Source organism: Mytilus trossulus, chromosome 11, assembly GCF_036588685.1.
Source record: "Mytilus trossulus isolate FHL-02 chromosome 11, PNRI_Mtr1.1.1.hap1, whole genome shotgun sequence".
NCBI classification, from domain to species: domain Eukaryota; kingdom Metazoa; phylum Mollusca; class Bivalvia; order Mytilida; family Mytilidae; genus Mytilus; species Mytilus trossulus.
The window spans coordinates 68,875,386-68,901,155 of record NC_086383.1 but is presented as its reverse complement, the minus strand read 5'-3'; the positions used below and the strand labels follow the sequence as shown (position 1 = coordinate 68,901,155).

The following is a 25,770-nucleotide window of genomic DNA, read 5'->3' as shown; positions in this document are numbered from 1 at the left end:
TATCTTCATCAGGAACACTCCAACCTAATCATTTGAAACTAAGTGATATATCTTCATCAGGAACACTCCAACCTAATTATTTGAAACTTAGGGATATATCTTCATCAGGAACACTCAAACCTAATCATTTGAAACTTAAGGATATATCTTCATCAGGAACACTCCAACCTAATCATTTGAAACTAAGTGATATATCTTCATCAGGAACACTCAAACCTAATCATTTGAAACTAAGTGATATATCTTCATCAGGAACACTCAAACCTAATCATTTGAAACTAAGGGATATATCTTCATCAGGAACACTCAAACCTAATCATTTATCTTCATCAGGAACACTCAAACCTAATCATTTGAGACTAAGGGATATATCTTCATCAGGAACACTCAAACCTAATCATTTGAAACTTAGGGATATATCTTCATCAGGAACACTCCAACCTAATCATTTGAAACTAAGGGATATATCTTCATCAGGAACACTCCAACCTAATCATTTGAAACTAAGGGATATATCTTCATCAGGAACACTCAAACCTAATCATTTAAAACTAAGTGATATATCTTCATCAGGAACACTCCAACCTAATCATTTGAAACTTAGGGATATATCTTCATCAGGAACACTCAAACCTAATCATTTGAAACTAAGGGATATATCTTCATCAGGAACACTCCAACCTAATCATTTGAAACTAAGGGATATATCTTCATCAGGAACACTCCAACCTAATCATTTGAAACTAAGGGATATATCTTCATCAGGAACACTCAAACCTAATCATTTGAAACTAAGGGATATATCTTCATCAGGAACACTCCAACCTAATCATTTGAAACTAAGGGATATATCTTCATCAGGAACACTCAAACCTAATCATTTGAAACTAAGTGATATATCTTCATCAGGAACACTCAAACCTAATCATTTGAAACTAAGGGATATATCTTCATCAGGAACACTCAAACCTAATCATTTGAAACTTAGGGATATATATTCATCAGGAACACTCCAACCTAATCATTTGAAACTAAGTGATATATCTTCATCAGGAACACTCCAACCTAATCATTTGAAACTAAGGGATATATCTTCATCAGGAACACTCCAACCTAATCATTTGAAACTAAGGGATATATCTTCATCAGGAACACTCAAACCTAGTCATTTATCTTCATCAGGAACACTCAAACCTAATAATTTGAAACTAAGTGATATATCTTCATCAGGAACACTCCAACCTAATCATTTATCTTCATCAGGAACACTCAAACCTAATCATTTGAAACTAAGGGATATATCTTCATCAAGAACACTCTAACCTAATCATTTGAAACTAAGGGATATATCTTCATCAGGAACACTCCAACCTAATCATTTGAAACTAAGGGATATATCTTCATCAGGAACACTCCAACCTAATCATTTGAAACTTAGGGATATATCTTCATCAGGAACACTCCAACCTAATCATTTGAAACTTAGGGATATATATTCATCAGGAACACTCTAACCTAATCATTTGAAACTTAGGGATATATCTTCATCAGGAACACTCAAACCTAATCATTTGAAACTAAGGGATATATCTTCATCAGGAACACTCCAACCTAATCATTTGAAACTAAGTGATATATCTTCATCAGGAACACTCCAACCTAATCATTTGAAACTTAGGGATATATCTTCATCAGGAACACTCAAACCTAATCATTTGAAACTTAAGGATATATCTTCATCAGGAACACTCCAACCTAATCATTTGAAACTAAGTGATATATCTTCATCAGGAACACTCAAACCTAATCATTTGAAACTAAGTGATATATCTTCATCAGGAACACTCCAACCTAATCATTTGAAACTAAGGGATATATCTTCATCAGGAACACTCAAACCTAATCATTTGAAACTTAAGGATATATCTTCATCAGGAACACTCTAACCTAATCATTTGAAACTTAGTGATATATCTTCATCAGGAACACTCAAACCTAATCATTTGAAACTAAGTGATATATCTTCATCAGGAACACTCCAACCTAATCATTTGAAACTAAGGGATATATCTTCATCAGGAACACTCAAACCTAATCATTTGAAACTTAAGGATATATCTTCATCAGGAACACTCCAACCTAATCATTTGAAACTAAGTGATATATCTTCATCAGGAACACTCAAACCTAATCATTTGAAACTAAGTGATATATCTTCATCAGGAACACTCCAACCTAATCATTTGAAACTAAGTGATATATCTTCATCAGGAACACTCAAACCTAATCATTTGAAACTTAGGGATATATCTTCATCAGGAACACTCAAACCTAATCATTTGAGACTAAGGGATTTATCTTCATCAGGAACACTCCAACCTAATCATTTGAAACTAAGGGATATATCTTCATCAGGAACACTCAAACCTAGTCATTTATCTTCATCAGGAACACTCAAACCTAATCATTTGAAACTAAGTGATATATCTTCATCAGGAACACTCCAACCTAATCATTTGAAACTTAGGGATATATCTTCATCAGGAACACTCAAACCTAATCATTTGAAACTAAGGGATATATCTTCATCAGGAACACTCCAACCTAATCATTTGAAACTAAGGGATATATCTTCATCAGGAACACTCCAACCTAATCATTTGAAACTAAGGGATATATCTTCATCAGGAACACTCCAACCTAATCATTTGAAACTAAGGGATATATCTTCATCAGGAACACTCCAACCTAATCATTTGAAACTAAGGGATATATCTTCATCAGGAACACTCCAACCTAATCATTTGAAACGTAGGGATATATCTTCATCAGGAACACTCAAACCTAATCATTTGAAACTAAGGGATATATGTTCATCAGGAACACTCAAACCTAATCATTTGAAATTAAGGGATATATCTTCATCAGGAACACTCCAACCTAATCATTTATCTTCATCAGGAACATTCAAACCTAATCATTTGAAACTAAGGGATACATGTTCATCAGGAACACTCAAACCTAATCATTTGAAACTAAGTGATATATCTTCATCAGGAACACTCAAACCTAATCATTTATCTTCATCAGGAACACTCAAACCTAATAATTTGAAACTAAGTGATATATCTTCATCAGGAACACTCCAACCTAATCATTTATCTTCATCAGGAACACTCAAACCTAATCATTTGAAACTTAGGGATATATATTCATCAGGAACACTCTAACCTAATCATTTGAAACTAAGGGATATATCTTCATCAGGAACACTCCAACCTAATCATTTGAAACTTAGGGATATATATTCATCAGGAACACTCTAACCTAATCATTTGAAACTTAGGGATATATCTTCATCCGGAACACTCCAACCTAATCATTTGAAACTAAGGGATATATCTTCATCAGGAACACTCCAACCTAATCACTTGAAACTAAGGGATATATCTTCATCAGGAACGCTCAAACCTAGTCATTTATCTTCATCAGGAACACTCCAACCTAATCATTTGAAACTAAGGGATATATCTTCATCAGGAACATTCCAACCTAATCATTTGAAACTAAGTGATATATCTTCATCAGGAACACTCAACCCTAATCATTTGAAACTTAGGGATATATCTTCATCAGGAACACTCCAACCTAATGATTTGAAACTAAGGGATATATCTTCATCAGGAACACTCAAACATAATCATTTGAAACTAAGGGATATATCTTCATCAGGAACACTCCAACCTAATCATTTGAAACTAAGGGATATATCTTCATCAGGAACACTCAAACCTAATCATTTGAAACTAAGGGATATATCTTCATCAGGAACACTCCAACCTAATCATTTATCTTCATCAGGAACACTCAAACCTAATCATTTGAAACTAAGTGATATATCTTCATCAGGAACACTCCAACCTAATCATTTATCTTCATCAGGAACACTCCAACCTAATCATTTGAAACTAAGGGATATATCTTCATCAGGAACACTCCAACCTAATCATTTGAAACTAAGGGATATATCTTCATCAGGAACACTCCAACCTAATCATTTGAAACTAAGAGATATATCTTCATCAGGAACACTCAAACCTAATCATTTGAAACTAAGGGATATATCTTCATCAGGAACACTCCAACCTAATCATTTATCTTCATCAGGAACACTCCAACCTAATCATTTGAAACTAAGGGATATATCTTCATCAGGAACACTCCAACCTAATCATTTGAAACTAAGGGATATATCTTCATCAGGAACACTCCAACCTAATCATTTGAAACTAAGGGATATATCTTCATCAGGAACACTCCAACCTAGTCATTTGAAACTTAGGGATATATCTTCATCAGGAACACTCCAACCTAATGATTTGAAACTAAGGGATATATCTTCATCAGGAACACTCAAACCTAATCATTTGAAACTAAGGGATATATCTTCATCAGGAACACTCCAACCTAATCATTTGAAACTAAGGGATATATCTTCATCAGGAACACTCAAACCTAATCATTTGAAACTAAGGGATATATCTTCATCAGGAACACTCCAACCTAATCATTTATCTTCATCAGGAACACTCAAACCTAATCATTTGAAACTAAGTGATATATCTTCATCAGGAACACTCCAACCTAATCATTTATCTTCATCAGGAACACTCAAACCTAATCATTTGAAACTAAGGGATATATCTTCATCAGGAACACTCCAACCTAATCATTTGAAACTAAGGGATATATCTTCATCAGGAACACTCCAACCTAATCATTTGAAACTAAGTGATATATCTTCATCAGGAACACTCCAACCTAATCATTTGAAACTAAGGGATATATCTTCATCAGGAACACTCCAACCTAATCATTTGAAACTAAGGGATATATCTTCATCAGGAACACTCCAACCTAATCATTTGAAACTAAGAGATATATCTTCATCAGGAACACTCAAACCTAATCATTTGAAACTAAGGGATATATCTTCATCAGGAACACTCCAACCTAATCATTTATCTTCATCAGGAACACTCCAACCTAATCATTTGAAACTAAGGGATATATCTTCATCAGAAACACTCCAACCTAATCATTTGAAACTAAGGGATATATCTTCATCAGGAACACTCCAACCTAGTCATTTGAAACTAAGGGATATATCTTCATCAGGAACACTCCAACCTAATCATTTGAAACTAAGGGATATATCTTCATCAGGAACACTCCAACCTAATCATTTGAAACTAAGGGATATATCTTCATCAGGAACACTCCAACCTAATCAATTGAAACTAAGGGATATATCTTCATCAGGAACACTCCAACCTAATCATTTGAAACTAAGGGATATATCTTCATCAGGAACACTCTAACCTAATCATTTGAAACTAAGGGATATATCTTCATCAGGAACACTCCAACCTAATCATTTGAAACTAAGGGATATATCTTCATCAGGAACACTCCAACCTAATCATTTGAAACTAAGGGATATATCTTCATCAGGAACACTCCAACCTAATCATTTATCTTCATCAGGAACACTCCAATCTAATCATTTGAAACTAAGGGATATATCTTCATCAGGAACACTCCAACCTAATCATTTGAAACTAAGAAATATATCTTCATCAGGAACACTCCAACCTAATCATTTGAAACTAAGGGATATATCTTCATCAGGAACACTCCAACCTAATCATTTGAAACTAAGGGATATATCTTCATCAGGAACACTCCAACCTAATCATTTGAAACTAAGGGATATATCTTCATCAGGAACACTCCAACCTAATCATTTGAAACTAAGTGATATATCTTCATCAGGAACACTCCAACCTAATCATTTGAAACTAAGGGATATATCTTCATCAGGAACACTCCAACCTAATCATTTGAAACTAAGTGATATATCTTCATCAGGAACACTCAACCCTAATCATTTGAAACTAAGGGATATATCTTCATCAGGAACACTCCAACCTAATCATTTATCTTCATCAGGAACACTCCAACCTAATCATTTGAAACTAAGGGATATATCTTCATCAGGAACACTCCAACCTAATCATTTGAAACTAAGGGATATATCTTCATCAGGAACACTCCAACCTAATCATTTGAAACTAAGGGATATATCTTCATCAGGAACACTCCAACCTAATCATTTATCTTCATCAGGAACACTCCAACCTAATCATCTGAGACTAAGGGATATATCTTCATCAGGAACACTCCAACCTAATCATTTGAGACTAAGGGATATATCTTCATCAGGAACACTCCAACCTAATCATTTGAAACTAAGGGATATATCTTCATCAGGAACACTCCAACCTAATCATTTGAAAATAAGGGATATATCTTCATCAGGAACACTCCAACCTAGTCATTTGAAACTAAGGGATATATCTTCATCAGGAACACTCCAACCTAATCATTTGAGACTAAGGGATATATCTTCATCAGGAACACTCCAACCTAATCATTTGAAACTAAGTGATATATCTTCATCAGGAACACTACAACCTAATCATTTGAAACTAAGGGATATATCTTCATCAGGAACACTCCAACCTAATCATTTGAAACTAAGTAATATATCTTCATCAGGAACACTCCAACCTAATCATTTGAAACTAAGGGATATATCTTCATCAGGAACACTCCAACCTAATCATTTATCTTCATCAGGAACACTCAAACCTTATCATTTGAAACTAAGGGATATATCTTCATTAGGAACACTCCAACCTAGTCATTTGAAACTTAAGGATATATCTTCATCAGGAACACTCTAACCTAATGATTTGAAACTAAGGGATATATCTTCATCAGGAACACTCCAACCTAATCATTTATCTTCATCAGGAACACTCCAACCTAGTCATTTGAAACTAAGTGATATATCTTCATCAGGAACACTCCAACCTAATCATTTGAAACTAAGGGATATATCTTCTTCAGGAACACTCCAACCTAATCATTTGAAACTAAGGGATATATCTTCATCAGGAACACTCAAACCTAATCATTTGAAACTAAGGGATATATCTTCATCAGGAACACTCAACCCTAATCATTTGAAACTAAGGGATATATCTTCATCAGGAACACTCCAACCTAATCATTTATCTTCATCAGGAACACTCCAACCTAATCATTTGAAACTAAGGGATATATCTTCATCAGGAACACTCAACCCTAATCATTTGAAACTAAGGGATATATCTTCATCAGGAACACTCCAACCTAATCATTTATCTTCATCAGGAACACTCCAACCTAATCATTTGAGACTTAGGGATATATCTTCATTAGGAACACTCCAACCTAATCATTTGAAACTTAGGGATATATCTTCATTAGGAACACTCCAACCTAATCATTTATCTTCATCAGGAACACTCAAACCTAATCATTTGAGACTAAGGGATATATCTTCATCAGGAACACTCCAACCTAATCATTTATCTTTATCAGGAACACTCCAACCTAATCATTTGAAACTAAGGTATATATCTTCATCAGGAACACTCCAACCTAATCATTTGAGACTAAGGGATATATATTCATCAGGAACACTCCAACCTAATCATTTGAAACTTAGGGATATATCTTCATCAGGAACACTCCAACCTAATGATTTGAAATTAAGGGATATATCTTCATCAGGAACACTCCAACCTAATGATTTGAAACTAAGGGATATATCTTCATCAGGAACACTCTAACCTAATCATTTATCTTCATCAGGAACACTCAAACCTAATCATTTATCTTCATCAGGAACACTCAAACCTAATCATTTGAAACTTAGGGATATATCTTCATCAGGAACACTCCAACCTAATCATTTGAAACTAAGGGATATATCTTCATCACGAACACTCCAACCTAATCATTTATCTTCATCAGGAACACTCCAACCTAGTCATTTGAAACTAAGGGATATATCTTCATCAGGAACACTCCAACCTAATCATTTATCTTCATCAGGAACACTCAAACCTAATCATTTGAAACTTAGGGATATATCTTCATCAGGAACACTCAAACCTAATCATTTATCTTCATCAGGAACACTCCAATCTAATCATTTGAAACTAAGGGATATATCTTCATCAGGAACACTCCAACCTAATCATTTGAAACTTAGGGATATATCTTCATCAGGAACACTCCAACCTAATCATTTGAAACTAAGGGATATATCTTCATCACGAACACTCCAACCTAATCATTTATCTTCATCAGGAACACTCCAACCTAATCATTTGAGACTAAGGGATATATCTTCATCAGGAACACTCCAACCTAATCATTTGAGACTAAGGGATATATCTTCATCAGGAACACTCGAACCTAATCATTCGAAACTAAGGGATATATCTTCATCAGGAACACTCCAACCTAGTCATTTGAAACTAAGGGATATATGTTCATCAGGAACACTCCAACCTAATCATTTGAAACTTAGGGATATATCTTCATCAGGAACACTCCAACCTAATCATTTGAAACTAAGGGATATATTTTCATCAGGAACACTCTAACCTAATCATTTATCTTCATCAGGAACACTCCAACCTAATCATTTATCTTCATCAGGAACATTCCAACCTAATCATTTATCTTCATCAGCCTGATCAGGAACAATCCAACCAAATCATTTATCTTCATCAGGAACACTCCAACCTAATCATTTGAAACTAAGGGATATACATGAATATGTAGAAAAAGAAAATTCATCAAGAACACTCCAATCTAATCATTTGAAACTAAGGGATATACATGAATATGTAGAAAAGGAAAATTCATCAAGAACACTCCAATCTAATCATTTGAAACTAAGGGATATACATAAATATGTAGAAAAGTTAAGAGTTGTATGACCAAAGGAATGTTACAAGAATATAAAAAATTGTGAGGCCTGTGAGCCCTTAGCGGGTCAATGGCAGAAAAGAAGGGGCAAATTTAAGCCCCTGGAAGCTCAGAAATTATCTAGAAAGTGCATTTCTGTCATTAAATACTCATCATTAGCGAAATATTTTGTTAATAGACACATGGAATAATTAGTTTTCATAAATGGCCAGGTGTAATATAAAAATTCGTAAAGGGTTCCTTGGAACCATGTGTCTCACCTAGGATTGCTGATGTCAGTGTAGAAGTGTAATAATGACTCTGAAGATTTAATCCATTTATCAGTCAAATACAGGATTTTAAAAAAAAATGAACTTTATTTTAACAATGTTTAAATGCTTTTTCTTGATCATAAAGATTTACTTATTTCCAAGTTTCATAATAATCTATCAAAGTTGACACATTTATCACGTAAAAAGAAATTAATCCCAAGCCGTCTGTTAATTGCCAAAAAAATAAATGGGGAATGTGTCCATGAAGAACAGTAAAAGTGACGCAACTCAAATTTGTACTTGATCTGAGTTTTATGGTAATAAGTATTGTGCATAAGTTTTATATCATTTGGTTGAGGTTAACTCAAGTTACAGAACGGAAACGAAAAATTCAGCAATTTTTCCATTTGTAAAGGGACATAACTCTAGAACAGTAAGAGTGACACCACTAAAAGTCACACTTGATCTGTATTTTGTGGTAATAAGCATTGTGTACCAGTTTCATAACATTAAGTAGAGGCAACTAAAGTAAGAGAACGTAAACGAAAAAATATAGCAATTTTTCCATTTGTTAAGGGGCATTACTCTAGAAAGGTTATAGTGACGCTGCCAAAATTCAAACTTGACCTGTGTTTTGTGGTAATAAGCATTGTGTAAAAGGTTTATAACATTTGGTTGAGGCAAACTTACTGGAAATACATGTTCACCTAACAATCATTCCATACACCAAATATAGTTGAACTATTGCTTATAGTTTCTTAGAAACGAACTTAACCAGGAAACCTTAACATTGACCAATGAAACATGAAACAAAGGTCAAGGTCAGATCAACCATGTCAGACAGACAATTTTTTGTACACCTTACAATAAATCTATCCATTATATATAGTTGACTTATTGCTCATTGTATCTAAGAAACAAACTTAACCATGAAAACTTAACATTGACCAATAAACCATGAAAATAAGGTCAAGGTCAGATGATACATGCCAGACAGACATATACACCTTACAATCAGTCCATACACCAAATACAGTTGACATATTGCTTATAGTTTAAGAAAAACAGACCAAAACATAACCAGATGCTCCGCAGGGCGCAGCTTTATACGACCGCAGAGGTTGAACCCTGAACGGTTGGGGCAAGTATGGACACAACATTCAAGCTGGATTCAGCTCTAAATTTGGATTGTGATGAAATAGTTGACACAGCATAGGTTTCTGACACAGAATAAATGTGGTCTTATGAACTTAAAATTTTTGTTTTGCCTTTGAGCAATTCACTATGCTGTTGAATATTAATCCTCTCAAAAAAATGTTTGAAAAATTTTCTTTTTATTTTTGAAATTTCAAATGAGAAAAATTGAACCCCCACCCCTCCCCAATTTTGTTTTCACATCCCCCTATCCTTTATTGCAAAACCAATCTCAATTCAAATTTCTAAGGGAGTTTGCAACAATAATCACTCATTTAAATACATCATAAAATATCAAAATGTAAAAAAAGTGCTTGTTATCACTGAATGGTAAAGATTGTTTTAATTTATCAGTTGGTAGTAAAAGTGAATATACATTGAATATTGTATAAAACATTGATTTAAGTTGATTCAACTACTATTCTGGACAAAGAAAGATAACTCCAATTGAAATTTCTTGCTATGCACAATATTGTGCAATTAGATATTTCTTGCTATTGTGTAATACTGTGCAATTGAAAATACTTGCTATTGCACAATATTGTGCAATTGAAGATTTCTTGCTATTGCGCAATACTGTGCAATTGAAAATTTTTTGCTATTGCACAATACTGTGCAATTGAAGATTTCTTGTTATTGCTGAGTACTGTGCAATTGAAAATTTCTTGCTATAGCACAATACTTAATATAATAATTTTAGATCCTGATTTGGACCAACTTGAAAACTGGGCCCATAATCGAAAATCTAAGTATATGTTTGGATTCAGCATATCAAAGAACCCAAAGAATTCATTTTTTGTTAAAATCAAACTAAGTTTAATTTTGGACCCTATGGACTTTAATGTAGACCAATTTGAAAACAGGACCAAAAATGAAGAATCTACATACACAGTTAGATTTGGCATATCAAAGAACCCCATTTATTCAATTTTTGATGAAATCAAACAAAGTTTAATTTTGGACCCCGATTTGGACCAACTTGAAAACTGAGCCAATAATCAAAAATCTAAGTACATTTTTAGATTCAGCATATCAAAGAACCCAACCGATTCAATTTTTGTCAAAAATCAAACTAAGGTTAATTTTGGACCCTTTGGACCTTAATGTAGACCAATTTGAAAACGGGGCCAAAAATTAAGAATCTACATACACAGTTAGATTCGGCATATCAAAGAACCCCAATTATTCAATTTTTGATGAAATCAAACAAAATTTAATTTTGGACCCTTTGGGCCCCTTATTCCTAAACTGTTGGGACCAAAACTCCCAAAATCAATACCAACCTTCCTTTTATGGTCATAAACCTTGTGTTTAAATTTCATAGATTTCTATTTACTTATACTAAAGTTATGGTGCGAAAACCAAAAAAAATGCTTATTTGGGTCCCTTTTTGGCCCTTTATTCCTAAACTGTTGGGACCTAAACTCCCAAAACCAATACCAACCTTCCTTTTGTGGTCATAAACATTGTGTTTAAATTTCATTGATTTCTATTTACTTAAACTAAAGTTATTGTGCGAAAACCAAGAATAATGCTTATTTGGGCCCCTTTTTGGCCCATAATTCCTAAACTGTTGGAACCAAAACTCCCAAAATCAATCCCAACCTTTCTTTTGTGGTCATAAACCTTGTGTCAAAATTTCATAGATTTCTATTAACTTAAACTAAAGTTATAGTGCAAAAACCAAGAAAATGCTTATTTGGGCCTTTTTGGCCCCTAATTCCTAAAATGTTGGGACCATAGCTCCCAAAATCAATACCAACCTTTCTTTTGTGGTCATAAACCTTGTGTTAAAATTTCATAGATTTCTATTCACTTTTACTAAAGTTAGAGTGCGAAAACTAAAAGTATTCGGACGACGACGACGACGACGACGCAGACGACGCCAACGTGATAGCAATATACGACGAAATTTTTTTTCAAATTTTGCGGTCGTATAAAAATCTAACACTGAGCAATGAACCGTGAAACTGAGGTCAATACTTACCTTGTGCATTTTTGTCATCAGCCTCATTAAGTTTTGTTACAACAAGATAAATTGCATCTTGGGACAGACATGTTTGGTGTGTGTGGTAAAATTCTTCATCTCCAGCAAAATCCCATAATAACAACTTGGCATACTCCTCTTTGTCATGTAAATCAACTTTCGATTTTTCCATCATGGATTTGATATCTTTATGAGCTCTTTCTATTGATAGGTTTTGCTGTTGTTCATGATAAATATTGGCTACTTGAGATGCTTGTGGTTCAACTGGAGTGACTACTGGAGGTTTTATTTTTTCAGGCTGCTGAGATAAAGTCTTTTATTCCGTTGATTCATCAACACGTCTGTACAAAATAGTTATGAGGGTGTTGTCTTTGACAGTTTCATGATCTCCATTGAATAGTTAAATTTAGTGTCTTCTGAGGTTTTTTCTTTATGTTCAGTGGCTACTGGGTGTATAATTTGAATGTCTACTGGAGGTTGGGTTTTATATTCAGTGGCTACTGGAGGTTTAAGTATTTTAGGCTGAAATACTGTTCTTGGTTCCTTTGATTCATCAAAACCTGTTGTTGAAGTGGTGTCCGTAAACTTCTTGTGGGCTGCTTCTTCAATGATGGCTGAGCTGTCCTCACTGGCTATTTTTTCTTCGTATGGTTTTAATAATCTTGCATGAAGTTCAGTTTCTTTATAGTTGCCTACAATTTAAAAAAAAAATGAAACTACATGTACTATGTTTTTCATTTAAAATGTGTTAAAAAGATGTGAAATAAATTATATGTCGAAGGTCACAAATGCCCCTGGTCAAGTTTTGCAATTTTCCAAGTAAAAAAAGGACCATAACTCGATATCAGTAAATAACTAAACTGCCTAAATTCGAACTCTGTTTGCGTATTGTGGAATTTAGCACAAATTTCCTAAAATTTGCACGAGACAAACATAAGTTAGAGTGTGAAAACGAAAAAAAAAGCAATTTCCCAAATTATAAAGGGGCATAAATCTCGAACAGTAAGTGACTCAAATGAGAGTTATCATTCTTACCATTGTGTTTGTGTTTCATAAACAAATTTAATAGGAAAACTAAAGTAAGAGAGCCGAAACGAAAAAAATGGCAATTTTCCAAGTAATAAAGAGCATAACTCTAGAATGGTAATTGACTAACAACCAACGGACTCCTACCGGACGTATAACGGATAAAACGGATGTTGAACGGATGAGAAACGGACTCCCACCGGACGTATAACGGATAAAACGGATGTTGAACGGATGAGAAACGGACTCCTACCGGACGTATAACGGATACAACGGATGATGAACTGATTTGAAACGGATAAATGCCAAATGAAAATTTCGTGTTAGAAAGCCAATTATAGGTATGTTATTTGTTAAGTTAATGAATTCTTATTATTCATAATCGATCTTAGAGTATAAGCACGTCTTCGCAATCAACAGCTCTTATTCAGGCCAGACACTGCCTTTTGGCGAAATTTTGAAGACCAAACCAAAGCCAGTTACACAGAAACATTTTGAATATTTATGCGATTTACATGTATTATTATTGTCGACTTTGATTTTTTCGTATATCTTGTTCATCCACTTTATCCAGTACGCTTCCGTTAGATGTACGTTTGACACACTTTCTGTCCGGTACGTTTCCGTTTCTCGTACGTTGCGCATGCATATCCGGTGTGTGTCCATTATGCATCCGTTACACGTCCGTTATATTCGGGGAGTACGTCAACGGACGCCAAACGGATAACAATTTTGTCAACAGACAACTTTTATTTTCATCCGTTAGGCGTCCGTTCGTGCTATCCGGTAAGGTGTGACCGAAGCTTAAGCCATTCAAGTATATATATATACAACATGTTCATTTTTTTTTTAATTTGAAGTTTCATATGACTTTCAAGATGTTTGCCGGCACCTAGCCTGAAGCAGTGGTGTAACATCACCACAACAGTAGAACAACATTTAAGAATCAGACGAAACTTGCATAACTCATCAGTTCGATACGTTTACAGAGCTATAAAACATTTAACTAACAACATTTAAGAATCAGACGAAACTTGCCTGACTCATCAGGTCGATACGTTTACAGAGCTCTAAAACATTAACTAACAAGATTTAAGAATCAGACGAAACTTGCCTGACTCATAAAGTCGATACGTTTACAGAGCTCTAAAACATTAACTAACAACATTTAAGAATCAGACGAAACTTGCCTGACTTACCAGGTCGATACGTTTACAGAGCTCTTAAACATTAACTAACAACATTTAAGAATCAGACGAAACTTGCCTGACTCATCAGGTCGATACGTTTACAGTGCTCTAAAACATTAACTAACAACATTTAAGAATCAGACGAAACTTGCCTGACTCATCAGGTCGATACGTTTACAGAGCTCTTAAATATTAACTAACAACATTCAAGAATCAGACGAAACTTGCCTGACTTACCAGGTCGATACGTTTACAGAGCTCTAAAACATTAACTAACAACATTTAAGAATCAGACGAAACTTGCCTGACTCATCAGGTCGATACGTTTACAATGCTCTAAAACATTAACTAACAACATTTAAGAATCAGACGAAACTTGCCTGACTCATCAGGTCGATACGTTTACATAGCTCTTAAACATTAACTAACAACATTTAAGAATCAGACGAAACTTGCCTGACTTACCATGTCGATTCGTTTACAGAGCTCTTAAACATTAACTAACACCATTTAAAAATCAGACGAAACTTGCCTGACTCCTCAGGACGATACGTTTACAGGGCTCTAAAACATTAACTAACAACATTTAAGAATCAGACGAAACTTGCCTGACTCATCAGGTCGATACGTTTACAATGCTCTAAAACATTAACTAACAACATTTAAGAATCAGACGAAACTTGCCTGACTCATCAGGTCGATACGTTTACAGAGCTCTTAAACATTAACTAACAACATTTAAGAATCAGACGAAACTTGCCTGACTTACCATGTCGATTCGTTTACAGAGCTCTTAAACATTAACTAACACCATTTAAAAATCAGACGAAACTTGCCTTACTCCTCAGGACGATACGTTTACAGGGCTCTAAAACCTTAACTAACAACATTTAAGAATCAGACGAAACTTGCCTGACTCATCAGGTCGATACGTTTACAATGCTCTAAAACATTAACTAACAACATTTAAGAATCAGACGAAACTTGCCTGACTCATCAGGTCGATACGTTTACAGAGCTCTTAAACATTAACTAACAACATTTAAGAATCAGACAAAACTTGCCTGACTTACCATGTCGATACGTTTACAGAGCTCTTAAACATTAACTAACACCATTTAAAAATCAGACGAAACTTGCCTGACTCCTCAGGACGATACGTTTACAGGGCTCTAAAACATTAACTAACAACATTTAAGAATCAGACAAAACTTGCCTGACTCATCAGGACGATACGTTTACAGAGCTCTAAAACATTAACTAACAACATTTAAGAATCAGACGAAACTTGCCTGACTCATCAGGTCGATACGTTTACAGAGCTCTAAAACATTAACTAACACCATTTATAAAGATATAAAGAAACCAAGTGTCGATCTAAGAGAACTTGCATATATATATATTAAACACTATATCAAAGCCAATAACAACCAATACACAATAATGTATCCATAACTATTTTGATGAATTGAATATCGTCTGTAAAACAGCAAACCAAAGACACAATAATATAAAGACATTCAATGTCCAACATGCCGTCTCCAATAAGGCAATAGTGTCTGAACATTTAAAGCTCGTAATATATAAATATTTATTGTATTTTATCTTAATGTTAAAACATTTATATGACGTCATTCTATTGTTTTCTTATTCTTTATTCTAGTGATTGGACTATCATTTACGTTTAAGGAACCATTATGTTACATTAAACTATTTTTCAGAATAGTACTCATCTCTCTTAAAATATTGGACATTTAAAGGTAGCATACCTGATTCTTACAGGCAAATAACATTTCAATCACGGTAATAAATACTATTTATATGACAATCAAAACAAAATAACAGTTATTAAAGTTACCTTCCTATACAATAATTGTGTCACTCATCAAAACTTGAGTAAAACAGATCACCTTCAAATTGACTTTAGCACTACCAATACGTTTATCACAGTCATTGTTCCCATGTTTTGAGTTGTCTCTGGTATCTCTTATTAAATGTAAAAAAAGAAGATGTGGTATGATTGCCAATGAGACAACTATCCACAAAAGACCAAAATGACACAAACATTAACAACTATAGGTCATCGTACGGCCTTCAACAATGATCGAAGCCCATACCGCATAGTCAGCTATAAAAGGCTCCGATAGGACAATGTAAAACAATTCAAACGAGATAACTTACGGCCTCATTTATGTAAAAGAAATGAACAAAAAACAAATATGTAACACATAAACAGACGACAACCACTGCATTACAGGCTCCTGGCTTGGGACAGGCACATACATAAATAATAGGGCGGGGTTAAACATATTAGCGGGATCCCAACCCTCCTCCTAACCTGGGACAGTAGTATAACAGTACAACATAAGAAAGAACTATACAAATTAGTTGAAAAAGGCTTAACTCATCAGATAGACAAAAAATACAAGTTGACGTGGCCGGGTTCTTATACATCCCGACAAAAAAGACACAATTAACAGATCTGAGAGTACTCGTAGTTATCTGACAGCTAGTTCAAAGCCACTAACAACTAATAAAAAAATCATGCTTCTAAGACTTAACAATCAATCCGTACACATCCAACATACAATGGATTTAGTGTAAAGACAGGCAGAGAAAAACATGACCTCGTACAATGCCACGTAACAGGTACCGACAGATTGTAGATCTATGAAAATGTTTATGTATATAACATACTAGTAATATTTAGTTAGCTTTTAATCTACTGATAACAAAATCAATATTTATACCAATAAAATGTGTTTGTTATGCTTGTTGCAAGTCCTGTTTTTGTTGCTTTTATCAATTTATTTTTTCAAAACATTTATCTTGGTCCGTCTTTCGTTATCAAAATTGACTTCTGGTGTAGCTTTTATTCTTCCTAATACCATTTTACCTACAATCACGTAATGCTTCTGTGATAGATTTACAACAAAACCTTATCCTTTGTACAAAGTGCAAATCTAGAACTTGCTCTGTTAACTAGGGGACAACAACATTTTTTATAGTGCTTAAGTTTCTGCGTTGTTTTACAAATTTTTTAAGTCTGATAGTATTGCTTGATTGTGAATATAATGTAACACGTCACTTATGAACGACGATGAATGTTAGAAGCAGAATGAAGGAAGACATTACTGAATGGTATCTGTCAAACTAAAAACAATTGTTTGTCCGACTCGCGATTTGTTCGTACTGATCGTTTTATAAACGAAAAAAACAGATGTTTTTTTTTGTTATCAAAATGAAATCGATAGACAAAACTATCGGTTACATTTGAAAAACACAAGTTATATCAATACACAAATAAAAGACAAAAAAGCGACACGACCTTATAGAAGAAAACAGGAAAAAGGGGAGTGGGGTATTCTTTTGGTACCGTTTGGGTAACAACACAAGTTATATTTTCTATCATGATTTTCTTGATAGAGGGTTACTGCTCACAATGAAGCTATTAAACCAAGAGTTCCAAATGGTGAAGTTGAAATCATCCCTTCGTAAATTTTACGGACGCCATCACGAGTTGGTTGACCGTTATGAAATAACCGTTTCACAAATGATATCGGATATGTTCCTTACGTCGTAACTACAATCCCCTTCCCTTTCATGAATGTGACCTACCGAGTTAGACTATTTACCGGATTTGTAATCACATAAGTAACACGACGGGTGCCACATGTGGAGCAGGATCTGCTTACCCTTCCGGAGCACCTGAGATCACCCCTAGTTTTTGGTTGGGTTCGTGTTGTTTATTCTATAGTTTTCTATGTTGTGTCATGTGTACTATTAATTTTCTGATTGTCTTTTTCATTTTTTGCCATGGAGTTGTCAGTTTGTTTTAGATTTATGAGTTTGACTGTCCCTTCGGTATCCTTCGTCCCTCTTTTATACCAATACACGAATACACGCCAAAAGAGCGACACGGTCATATAGAAATAAAACAAGAAAAAGTGGGATTGGGATATTATGTTTGTATCGTTAAGGTAAAACGGTTTCTTCAAAATTATAATGAACAACAAAATAATATAACTGGTTTCACCACGTTATCACTTTTTTCGTTTTTTTGCATTAAGAATAATCTTCCATCACTTTATCCATTTTGAAACAAAAAACGCATGTAAAGTTATGCACGGAAAATATGAGTACTACTTGTGCACGTAAAAATCAGGATACGCATATTCTGTATCTTATTCTGTATGTAGCATTACATGTTGTTTACCTTCAGCTGTACTTTCTTTTTATCTATTGTTTTAATGACTTGTAACTGTCTATTAGGATCACAGAGCAAGTAGTTGTGATCGTTATCGTCGACAATGACCTGTACCTGGTTACTAGGACTTTAAACAACAAATGTTTGTGATCGATATCGTCCACAATGACTTTTACCTGTTTTTTTAAGACTTTATACACCAATATTTGTCATCTATATCGTTCACAATGACTTACACCTGTTTATTAAGACTTTATACAACAAATGTTTGTCATCTATATGAGGGGCTGGACAGGGGGGTAGGTTTCTCCCTGCTCCCGCCCTTCTTCTCCCTTCTCCCGCCCTCCTTCCCCCTTCTCCCGCCCTCCTTCTCCTTTCTTTTTCCTTTAAGACCTACCACACCAATTTTTATTATCGATATTGCCCATAATGACTTGTACCTGTTTATTAAGACTTTCTACAACAAATGTTTGTGATCGATATCGTCCAAAATGACTGTTACCTGTCAAAGTTAAGTTTTTGAGTTTGAGTAACGGCACCTGATTTGATACGTTCAATTAATTCAATTGTTTTAATTCAAAATTTATAAAATCCACACAATTTTCACAATTGCGAGCATTTTTGAATTGCCTTGCGGATGGGAATTTATCATCATTATGCATTCCCCAAAATTCTCCTTTGTAAGGTTACATAGATGCATGAATGTTAACTCCTTTCTCAAGCCATGTCAATTGTTCACTATTAGGATCACCAAATATAGAACGCCACTGAATAACTTGACTATGTAAATTTCCTGCAACAAAGTATGTTGGATCATAAACAGCAAAGGGATCTTGGAGAATCATATTTGCATCCAACGGATATAAGTTCAGTAAATAACCGACATTTTTATTATCTTCAGTTACTAGTCTTAGCGGAAGACACCGCTACTCTTCTGTCCATGGTTGAAAAGTATGCATATACTAGTATTCCCAATCATTCCGTTTTACAGTCGTTGATCCCGATGAAATCTACCAAAATAATTCGTCACTATTTACGTGGACAGTCAACTCTAAAATGAGACATATCGCCACAAATATGACACCCACTATAATTGAGACCAGGCCTCATTCTTGAGTTACCACCCCTTCTTCTGTTTTGGTTATAATATGACCTTGGTTGTGCTGAGTTGGGAAAACGAGGCATACAATGTTGCATCATTTGGAACATAGGTGTGACTGATCTAAAGAATTTAAAGCATTTCCCCTAACATTATTTCCTTCAACCTTTGATGTTGATTCATTCTCTTGATTGATATTTCCATTTAGTTTTCAACATTTCTGTTCTTTTTCGTATATTTTTGACTCCGCTGCGCAACATAAGAAGAATGTAACAAGATGGCCAATTCTGGGTTGCGATTTATTGCACAAAAAACGTTGCAATACCAGAGAATACAATTCTTTGTTATTGTGGTCATATCTGCGACCGATCTCATCTAAATGCATGAGTTTCATTTGCAGACTATCAACATTTATCTCTCCCGCTCTAGCTGAGTTCTCTTTAACTTCACGTACCGCTTGAGCTACTGTGTCTACACTTATTTTTCATCTCATCAATTTGCTTCCTCCAATCAGAATTCTAAAACGACACAAATCTGATGTTTAATAATAAGCTTCACTTTCTCATAAATCAGTTATATTCTTGAATTTTGAAAAATCCTTAAAACGTTCATAAATCGATTGTAAAAAAAAATGATCTTTTGTGGCTATAGCCTCTGCAGATGTAAACTTTCTGTACCTAATGTATTTTGACGCAATATTGAATCTGATTTCCAACCTACATGAAGTTTAATTGCATCTTTATCTATGTCTAACAATGCCAATTTCAATGCACAACCACTGCGGGTGCTATGTGGGGTTCTCCCTCCCACAAATTTATATAAGTAAGGTACACTTTTAATCTAGCATTCGCTGCCGACGACGAAGAAAACTGTTTACTGCTCAATTTATGATGTTAATTTGATGGACGAAAAAGCATAGCCCAACTTTAAATTAAAACCTATGGTGTCACAGAGCTTTTCATAATCTTGTAACATTTTGACTGGACAAAATTCAGAATGAGTTTTTTAAACGACAACAACTCTTGGATCACGAATGTCAACAGTTTTACCTTTGGTAAGTTAAAATTCAATACCATAATTTTCCGGAAGTACAAAAATCTGATTTGTTAATAACAAACCAAGATCTATCCCCGGTGCTAGCGAGCAATTCAAAAACGTCAGATCTCTTTGGTAGATATATTTTTGTGCTTTCGAAAGCTCTGGGTTACAGAGTTTGTATGAAATATGTCTGGAAATTTTGAAAATTTTGTTTTTAAATAAAGGCGGTGCATGCTTCGGAATGGTAGCACTGGAGGATTGTTCTCGTCTTATTGCTGATAAATGTTTTTTTATAACAGAAGCTTATGCAGGGTTTCCAAGCCTGTACCATTATTCCAGTCAGTATCTCTGCCATAATCCCGAAAAATTGCCCTTAGTAGACCAATAAGACTATCTGCTGACCCTGTAGATCTTCTGAAAGGACATTCACATGACTTTTTAGTATTTCCCATCGAAGAACACCCTGATTTATGCACCTGTGTTTTTTTCATTTTCCATCTTTAAAAATCAAAAACCATTCTTTTATCTAATGGCAGCGCGGACGATAAATCTTTCTAATGATTCAAATTGTTTAGGAAAGTGATCAGTTTTAATTTTAAAGCTTTTTTTCTGTTTGGAGTATTTTGTACTTTGTAAGAGTGCATCCATTTTATGTAACCTTTCGTTAATACTGTCGTGATCAATGTGTATTCCAGTGGATAAATGCGTGTCATTCTATAGAAGGATAAAGAAAAAACCTGAACAAACAAGGGAAATCTAAACATGCTAAATGCAAAAATAGCTATTATTTTCTGTTTTTTTTAGTTGTGTTTAATTATTGTAATACTTATTATTAATCTAATATTATAATCTTAACTATAAGGTTCGATATCCAATACATCAGATACAAAGGTTCGACTCGTATCACATATTCTAAACTTTCGTAGTCTGATCCGGCTCTCCCCGAATCGTATCCTTAATTAATGACACTCTAAACAATTTCAAGGTTTGTCCCGAACGAAGACCTAACACAGTCTATAAGCACATATTTTTTTTCTTTCGCCTGTACCACTTCTATCAAATTTAATGAACTTAGGATTTAAGGTTTGACGCAAACCAAACGCATGCAGCCTAAAATGCAAATGATATCAAAATTAGTTTTCACAATCCCTTATATCTCTCTCTCCCCTATCCGAATCATATCCTTAATACCACTCTGAACAAATTCCAAATTTTGCCCTGAAGCAACCTAGCATAGTCTATAATCGCATGATTTTTCTCTCGTTCCGGCTATAACACTTGTATCAAATTTTAATAATTTTAAGATTCATCCCGAACCAACGCATGCAGTCTAAAATACAAATAATACTCAAACTGAATATATGTCACTCCCCTATAGCTCTCTCCCGATCCACAGGTATCAAATTAAAATAAATCAAAAGGTTCGTCCCGAACCAACGCATGCAGCCTAAAATACCATGGCTCCCGTTCACAGCATGCCCGCCATGGATTCTTTTTTCTAAATTGCTTTACAATTTTTACTTTTTGAAAGGTGCATTGCATTTTAGATGTCACAGATCCACCAGACGTCCGAAACTAAAAATCAGTCTGACAGTATTCATTACATTATATATATTAATTGCTGCTTTGTAATGCTATGGATACATATACCATGTGGATTTTACTAGACATTCTTATCCTCAGATAACCTCATACTTCATCAAACTAATTGTGAAGGTAAGGTTTGCATGAAAGCTGGATTTTTTTCTTAGTGATATTGTACCAATATGATCATCATTTTGTTCACTGAGGAGTACCCAATCGTTAAATAACAAAAAATCGGACATCGCCCGTCCCGTTTTTTTCAGGTGAAAAGCTCCAAATTCCGATTATTAACGATTTTTAGGGAAAATTGTATTTGAATTCTTCTGAAATACTAATGTATGCGAGTGACTATAAAAACAATTAAACTGAATAAACATGTACAAATAATTGTGGTCCATTCATTGATAATAAATTTTAATTAAAAAATCATATAAAAGTTCATAAAAACAAGATTTTTTAATTTCTGGGTTACAAAAACTATGTTGCCATGGCAACAAAAAGCCAAAAATATCCCTTTTCCGGGTCCACCGTTTTTTTGTAAAAAAAAATGTGAACATAACGATTTAACTATTTGCATTATGATGAGCTAATACAATTCATATGTCCCCTAACTCGATGTTACGGTAATGGGCGTTATGCGTTCGTCTTGTCATCTCTGTTAAACACAAAACAGAATTTTTTATTGATCTGCAAAGAAGAAAGTCATCTTTAAAGCATATTTTAACAAAGAATCTTTTTGTCTTGTAACTTTTTGGGATTGACCATAATCAATGAGAGAAAACAGTGATCATTTTAGGGATGACATCAAAAGATCAGTGAAGGATACAAAACAAATTAATTCAAATAGTTTGGGGGTGGGGGGATAAAAGTTGCTGCAAATTTTGTAGATTTGACATAGATTTTACATATTGGTCAATCAATTTTTCCAATTAAGTTAAGAGGGGAAAGGGGGGTGTCAGTGAACAAACTATGTGAATTAAGTTTTGTTTATCCTGCATTGAACTTTTGATGTCGTCCCTTAACTTTTATGTCCACCTATCAGTCGGAAGGGGAGATGTGTAGCTTTGGTCATACTTGTGTATTAATACATGAACAAAAAGTATAAGACACTGGTTTTGAAGGAAACACTAATATTCTTTCCATGCTTCAAATTGTAGTATTTTGAATCTAGGAAAGCATTCAAATTGCCATTTAAAGTAATTAAAATTGCTTTTTTGCCCATGTCTGGTAAATTGTTTGTATGCAGCAAATGGATGAAAAGACCTCACTTTTGATTAGTAAAATCATTTACAGCAGCCATGTTTATTCCATTCATTTAAATCTCTAGACATCTACAAATGTTATTCAAATATGATCAAATAGGTATGACTTAGCATGGGAAAGCATTGCAGGAGAAAGATAAATTACTGGTATGATTTGTACTATATAGTTAAACATGATGTTCAGATTTGGGGTATGTGACCAAACACACCACATGCTCCTATACATGATGGAAGACGAAACAGACGATGGCCCTGGAATACAAATGACCAATCGTATATTGCAAATGTATTCATATTTAAAATTAATAAGAAATGTAGTAATGTAGACCTGTAATATGAAAATCTTCCACATACTTTCAATAAATTGAAATCACTTCAGCGAGGTTCACAGGAGTAACGGCACTATAGTTGAGGAGTCCCCACCGTCAATTTGCGATTTGATGTTCACAAATGCCGTTTTACTGTCGACGCGTAGGGGAGCCAGTAAAACGGAAATTTGCGACCGTCAAATTAAAATTGATTTTAGCCACTCTTCAACCACAGTAATGTAAAATAATATGTCCGAGACTAAAAATCAGTCTGACAGTACTATTACATTATATATATTAAATGACAACTGCTGCTTTGTAATGCTATGGATACATATACCATGTGGAATTTTACTAAAAGAGGGACGAAAGATACCAAAGGGACAGTCAAACTCATAAATCTAAAACAAACTGACAACGCCATGGCTAAAAATAAAAAAGACAAACAGAAAAACAATAGTACACACGACACAACATAGAAAACTAAAGAATAAACAACACGAACCCCACCAAAAACTAGGGGTGATCTCAGGTGCTCCGGAAGGGTAAGCAGATCCTGCTCCACATGTGGCACCCGTCGTGTTGCTTAAGTGATTACAAATCCGGTAAATAGTCTAATTCGGTAGGTCATAGTCATGAAAGGGAAGGGGATTGTAGTTACGACGTAAGGAACATATCCGATATCATTTGTGAAACGGTTATTCCATAACGGTCTAAGATACTAGACATTTTTATCCTCAGATAACCTCATACTTCGTAAAACTAATTGTTAATACCATCTGCGTACCAGATAAATATCAATGTTATCCTCGTCGAACATTCTTTACCTAATTCTATGTCTTCTCTTACCTATCATCAGATAACCTCATACTTCGTCACTCATTGTCATTAACATCATGTGTACCAGATAGAATAACCGAGCTGTATCATGCACCTTATTCTATGTCTTATCTAACTAAATCTGATTTAACGACCGACACAAATAAATAAAATTAAAGATCTTACAGCTGGTTCATTTGTCTTGCATTTTTTGCTTTGACCCGCCTGATTATCTCCTTCACTTTTTCGTTTGTTTATTCGAATCAGCTCTACTGACATGTTCGTTTGCTAATTATAAAGCACAATGATCTAACTTGACCAAGGCATTGGTGTCCAGCGACTTTTTAAGAATTGCCTCTATTCTTTTAATGTCAACACCGAAAGTTTTTGTTATACATTTGTTGAGATCGTCACGATCAAGTGTATATAAGGATTCTTCTGTAAATTCATATAACTCTTTCCACATGTGTAGAATTTTGAACCATCCGAATTGAACTCAATGTCACTAATTTGTTTCATCTTGGTAACATAATGAGATCACTAAATATTAGCACGCTGATAATACGGCACAGCCTCTGAGCCAAACTGATGTCCAACTAAGATAATCTTATCATTATATATGCCTATGGTCAATCAATAAGAATAGCTGTTTCTTTGTCAATTGTGTTCTCCTATTCATTTGTATTGTAGTACTGTAATGGTGTGTTGTCTTTTAATGTTATATTCCACACGGCCATAAAATAGGGAGTTTTGACATGCCACAAAACCAGGTTCAACCCAACATTGTTTTTTTTTTTAAAAATGTCCTGTACCAAGTCAGGAATATGGTAATTGTTATATTATAGTTCGTTTCTGTGTGTGTTACATTTTAACGTTGTGTTTATTTTGTGTTAACGTTGTTTGTTTCCTCTTA

General features: G+C 34.4%; 2 protein-coding genes across 3 annotated transcripts in view; both read right to left on the bottom strand.

Moving 5' to 3' along the window:
- Positions 1-12,676, bottom strand: part of LOC134691471 (uncharacterized) — a 53,446-nt gene extending 40,770 nt beyond the window's left edge. For both annotated transcript variants that reach the window (XM_063552019.1, XM_063552018.1), the window contains exon 1: positions 12,325-12,676. In XM_063552019.1, coding sequence (XP_063408089.1) covers positions 12,325-12,499 — 175 coding nt within the window. In that variant the 5' untranslated portion in view covers positions 12,500-12,676. The remainder of the gene's footprint in view (positions 1-12,324) is intronic.
- LOC134691489 (uncharacterized) overlaps positions 1-25,770 on the bottom strand; it is a 386,460-nt gene that overhangs the window by 225,183 nt on the left and 135,507 nt on the right. The gene's annotated exons all lie outside the window — the stretch shown is intronic.